We start from the raw sequence: 6,000 nt of genomic DNA, 5'->3' as shown, positions 1-6,000 counted from the left end.
GACTTTTAAATATAAATGGGCACCACCTGCTCTTTTATCATATTTTCACTTTATGCATTGTGTATATTTCTCGGAACTTGCATGAAGTGAGCTTACTAAGACTTTAGTTTTCACATGCAATGAAACAAAAGAATGTATTCTAAATTTAATTCATGTTTGGAAGTTTCAGTATAGGCATATATTTCTTTATTTAATGTGAAAATCAGGGATATCGTCACTTAAAAAACTGTGTAAAAATATGTATTTGCTTTAGTGTTTTTTTTATAATTATTTTTGTGCCCAGTTTCATTTTGAAACTAAATAAATTAAATAGGAAAAAGCTGAACATAGATAAGCAAAACTAAAATTATAGTGAACGAAACGTGTCTAATTTAGTTGGAACTGTAGCAACTGTTTACCTCCTGGGATCTTCATTCAGTGTTTTTTGCATCAGTGGGGGCTCTACATTCAAGAGTGTTTTGGTTAAGGCCATTTGGTAAAGTTTGATGTACACCCTTTAAAAACTTAAATAGTTCAGCTCAGTGAGACAATTAAAGCCTCAGCGCAAGGAAAATAAATCCATCATAGTCCCTCACCACGAGCAAGTTTCACTGCTGCACACAGTACTGACAGTACACAGACTGTTCTCTTCTACTGAGTGTCATTCTAACAAACAGGAAACCAACACTGTCTTTACTGCAACAAAATTCTAGTGGCCATATCAATAGTGGTAACAATTAGCTAGGGTTAGGTTGGCAAAGAAGGATGAATGGGCATGCATTCAGGTTTCAAGGAATATAAAAAAGGTACCATAATGTCCTCTCAGCTAGCTGTAGCAGTATGCCCCTGGCTCAGGGTGGGCATATTAGGTTTTACTTTAAGGTTGGTGGAATGTCACAGCCTGGAATCTCTCGCATCTGATTCACACATACCTCTGACCTCTTTGCATTTCAGAAAGGAAGTTCAACCATAAAACCTTCTCCTCATTTACATCACTGAGGGCATTGCAAAGATGATCATTTCTAAAGTCACAATCTACCACAAGTCATTGTAGAGACAGCGGGCACCATATTAATAAATCTCTATTTAAAAAGTCCTTGAGTGTGTGTGTGTGTGTGTGTGTGTGTGTGTGTGTGTGTGTGTGTGTGTGTGTGTGTGCACATAGGACTGGGTAAAGGACAACAGTTTTAGAGTAAAAAGCAGCACCATTTACTATAGTAACTGAATACTGTTAAAGTGTCATTTGCACCTGTCTTTCCTAGACTACGTGAGCAGATCAAAACAAGAACAGAAGTGTTTTCATTTTGCGCCACTTGATAAAAAGGTCAGATGCAGTGTGTTATGAGATATGGTTTTTTAGCTAAAGAATACCCCTTAATTACCAGGACAGATGCACTGTCAAATCAACCAACAACAGTTTGAACTATAAATACTAAATGTATACTGTAGATCATAATGTTGATCATATGATAGATACTGTAATTAGAATTAAAAGTGTTAGAATCACAAGGTTTTACTTATTAGAGGCAAGAATGCCTTCAGAAAGAAATGAAAACAAAATGACACAAGATGCAATTTCTGTGACATAGAATAATATGAAATTCTGTAGTAAATTTTCCATATCTGTCCTTGCAATTCAACTGCAACAGTATCACATGAGCTTCATAAACTACATTTCCCTTGGAAATACAAACATGAATATTATAAGGTGCAAAATGCATTGTTTAATACAGTCACCTCTCCCAGGATACACAAAACTGTCTTTTGTTAATAATTCATATTTGTTCTGCAATGGAAATGTATCCAGCAGCAAAAAATGTATGTATCTCAAAAATGTTTAGTCCTACGACAGCATGATATTATAGGTATGAAAATGAATAAATGATGGTCTAGAAATTTTAGCCTTATTTTTGGATCTCAGTCAGCAACACTGGTCAACAGCTGCAGCATGCCTGGTTGAAGATGGAACTATAATATAGAAGAGATATAAACAGATAGATATGAAGTGTCCCACACACTGTCAAACATGTTTTCCTACCAGTCTACTTTGACTTCATGATCAGAAAATAAATAAATAAATAAATCAAACAACCTTTGCATTGCCTCATATACATTCATATAAAACATTACTAAAAGTTTAAATGTAAATGAATTGAGTTAGATAAAAATCTATTTGTTTTTATAAGCTTGTCCATGTTGCTAGGGTATGTCAGTGTAAGAAACATCAGTCTTTGTTGCCACTGTTCCATCACTTTGGATGCTTCAGTCGAAGACCACTGCTGTTACTGAGAGAAAAGTTTCACTTTGTGTTTCTCTCTGAATGTGGCTAGTGGGGGCGATGGCCACAATGAGACAAGACCAAGAAATGGTAATGAAAAAAATCACTAAATTCATTGGATGTAGTTTGTTTGATATTTCTTCTGAGGTGTATTAGCTCATTCTCATGGTACAGAACCTGTTTCCCTCTTTAGACTTAAAGCTACACTAGGCGAATTTACATGTTAGCATCTCCAGGTGGCAGAGATATGTCAATGTTTTTTCTTTTGTTTCTCAAATATGCACAAATCATCTCAGTGTTTAACAGATTAGATGGCCAAAAATACCAGAAAGACTAGAGAGAACTGATCTGGTGTCCAGTGCTGACTGCTTTGGAAACAGTCTGGGCTTCAACCATTTTTTTAAATTTAGAAAATATTGTACAAAGCTGACTGTATTAACTTTACACTGAGGGAACATTGCAGCATTCTTTGCTATTCTTATTTAGGCTGACTAAAAAGGATTAAATCCACTGAAATCTTTGCTTAGTGTAGCTTTAGACGAGACAAGCCAGAGAACGGCAACAGATAAAAAGGTGGATGAGCAGTGACAGTTGACAGCACCAGGAGGCTGAACATGGTGCCACTGGCTGGTGATGGGTGGAGGTGGACAAGAGCAGCTGAGGATGAATCTGTGGACCTCAAAGCCGTGTCTGGGCTTCAGGGATGTAGATCTCGATGCTGTCTGCTCTCTCGGTGGCTGAGTTCTGTCTGAAAGAAGCTGCCCGTTTGGCAGCCATGAGGCGTCTGCGGGCTTCCTGCCGCTGGCGGTCCTGAAGGTCCAGAGAGCGCTCCCGCATCACACCGCCACGCCCTTTGGATGGCCGCTTTGGCAAAGGTGGTTGCCACTTCCGCTCCTTAGGACACAGAATGACATTAAACAACTGTAAGGCCCATTGTTAAAGCAATGTGCCACATACGACAAGCTGATTCATGGAAAAGTACAATAATACAGCATTTGTCCAACAACTGTTTACAGCTCAAATGATGTTATTGCTGTGGATATGTGATCAACTATAGACCATATAGATTTTTTAAAAGCCCTTTCAGCACAATCTACCAGAAAAACAACTCATCAGTGTTGCTGTCATATGAAGTGAAAGCAGCATCACACTCCATTTACTGACACTGAAACAGCAGTATTTTTAATTCCAATGGAAATTTTATCTTGTTTTATTACTCCGCCAAGGAATGCGGTGGAGTTATGTGATGACGATCAGCATACGTGAACCTGTCTGTGCCCAACATTACTCAAAAACGGACTTGAATGAAACTTTCAGGGAAGGTCAGAAATGACACAAGTACCAAGTGATTAGATTTTGGCAGTAATGCGGCTTATAGTTTGGATCCATGGATTTGTTAAGTATTTCTGTATCATTGCAAGATAGCGGCACGGCTTGGAATCTAACCTAAGCTGCTATGGAAAGGACTCAGATTTACACGACAAGCACTGTTTTTGAACAGCAATGTTGTACACACTACATCACGTGTCTATTGTAAGAAAACTGGTTCACTTTAAATTTTTTTCGGAGAGATGACAGTGCATCAGAAAGTTCTGTCATTCTTAGATCTATCCTGATTTGACTTATCCTATAAAAATTAGCAAGCATACCTGTGTGAAGCAAGGTCAGGAGCTATCCAATGGAAAGGAGATAATGGTAACCAAAGGCAAAGTAGATGTGTTTGAATGCTGCGCCAGAGTGCGTGACCTCTCTTTTTTCTTCCCATTATGTAGTCTGACAATATGAAACATTATGTTGTTTATATTGTCTTACAACTACAATGAAATACCTAAATGCTGCTGACAGGTCTACTACCTACTTTACAATCCAGAGTCTCGTATGAATCAGATGACTAGTAAGTAAATAATGATAGATGCAGCTGATGATTTTAATGGTTTACAGGATGCTATAAGCTTTCGGAATGAAATTGATCCTCCTGCCTTGTTCATGCTATGCAACCTCCCACTAGTCTCAAACCTAGAAAGGAACTTTTAAGGCTTGAAATTGATAAATCATTCAGTTGTAATTCAAACACATTCAGATGTAATGCCTCTGTGGGTTGACTAAAATAATGAAGTAGCTTTATGGCAAATGTAGACTTAAAACATGCTGTTTAACTTCTGGATCTAGAGACTGAAATGAAGCATTGGCAGTACTGTGCAAACAGCATCATTAATGTTTACATAGCACTTATTGTAGAGTACAGTGCAGATAAAAGATTCGAATTTCAGTGATTTAAAAGAGCTTATCCATGAGCACATGAAAACAGGTAAGTTTTTAACCCGGATTTGAAAATATGAACATTTGGGCTGACCTCAGTTCCCTTGGTAGCTTGTTCCATTTGTGTGCAGCATAACAGCTCAATGCTGCTTCACCATGTTTGGTTTGAACTCTGGCCTCTACTATCTGACCTGAGTCCATAGATCTCAGAGCCCTACTGGGTTTATATTCCATCAACATGTCATTAATGTATTCTGGACTTAAACCATTCACTGACCTTTAGACCAGTAGCAGAACTTTAAAATCATTTCTATGGCTGACTCTTTGTTCTCTTTGTTCTGGTCAACACTGTTGACTGTTTAATGCTCCACTGGGGGAGTCCAGTCAGAAGGCCCTTACAGTAGTCGAGTCTACTGGAAATGAAAGCTTCTCCTGGTCTTCTGTGGACATGAATCCTTTAACTCTGGATATGCTCTTAAGCTGATAGAAGGCTGTTTTGGTGGCTGACTTCATATGACTACTGAATGTCAGATCACAGTCTATCAGCACACCAAGGTTTCAGACTTGGTCTTTGGTTTCTAGGGATAGTGACTCAAGGTCAGGTAACAACAATCCTTTTCCCTTTGTTGCCAAAAACAGTTATCTCAGTTTTGTCCTGGTTTAACTGAAGGATTTGGTTAATCCAATTATTTACTTGTTCTAGGCAGGGACACAATGATTCTACTGGTATTAGAGTTTTGAACTTGTTATGCATTATTGTTTGTGTAACTTCCTCCAAGGCTGAGCAAGTATGAGAGTGTGGGAAATGGGTTTTATTCATAGTATATAGATTCTACCTTCTTCTCTGGGCTCTCCACTAGCTGCCACTGGTTGCTCTTGATCTGCTGCAGCTCATCAAACTTGGCAGTGACGTCATCGATGGAAAGCTGCAAAAGGTCCCAGAATCCAGCCAGGTCCTGAGATGTGGGTCTGGGCATGGCACTGGGGTCCTGAAGAGACAGCCGCATATACAAGATGGAGTTTGTTTGTTGTTGTTTTTAAATGTAAAATGATTCCCTATCTTTCTTATGTGCAGATTTACTTTGCACTGATTACAGATTTAATTCAATTCAATTCAATTCAATTCAATTTAATTCAATTCAATTTTATTTATATAGCGCCAATTACAGTCAAATTGTCTCAAGACGCTTTACAGAACCCATATGCCTGACCCCCAGAGCAAGCCAAAAGGCGACAGTGGCAAGGAAAACACCCTTTTAACAGGGAAAAAAACTTCGAGCAGAACCCGGCTCTAATGTGGGGGGACCCATCTGCCTGCTGGCCGGGCGGGTTGAGAGGGACAGAAGAGGTAGAAAGGTAGAGATAGAGGGATAGAGGTAGAGGGGAAGAGATAGAGGGGTAGCGGTAGAGATAGAGAGGTGGGGGGTGGGACACAAGGACCATAAAACACACAGTTTAATACATGCATGATAAGACAGATGATA

The 6,000-nt window shown here is 38.9% G+C and overlaps 1 protein-coding gene across 7 annotated transcripts in view; it reads right to left on the bottom strand.

Moving 5' to 3' along the window:
• Positions 1 to 1,549: 1,549 nt before the first annotated feature.
• The window catches only part of LOC111578333 (disks large-associated protein 2), a 126,786-nt gene continuing 122,335 nt past the window's right edge, over positions 1,550 to 6,000 (bottom strand). For all 7 annotated transcript variants that reach the window (XM_055015976.1, XM_035954980.2, XM_055015972.1 and 4 more), the window contains 2 exons: positions 5,353 to 5,505; positions 1,550 to 3,151 (listed from right to left, as the gene is read on the bottom strand). In XM_055015976.1, the coding sequence (XP_054871951.1) occupies positions 2,936 to 3,151; positions 5,353 to 5,505 (369 nt within the window). In that variant the 3' untranslated portion in view covers positions 1,550 to 2,935. The remainder of the gene's footprint in view (positions 3,152 to 5,352; positions 5,506 to 6,000) is intronic.

Source organism: Amphiprion ocellaris, chromosome 12 (assembly GCF_022539595.1).
Source record: "Amphiprion ocellaris isolate individual 3 ecotype Okinawa chromosome 12, ASM2253959v1, whole genome shotgun sequence".
In the NCBI taxonomy this organism is placed as follows: domain Eukaryota; kingdom Metazoa; phylum Chordata; class Actinopteri; family Pomacentridae; genus Amphiprion; species Amphiprion ocellaris.
This window is presented reverse-complemented; position numbering and strand designations above follow the sequence as displayed.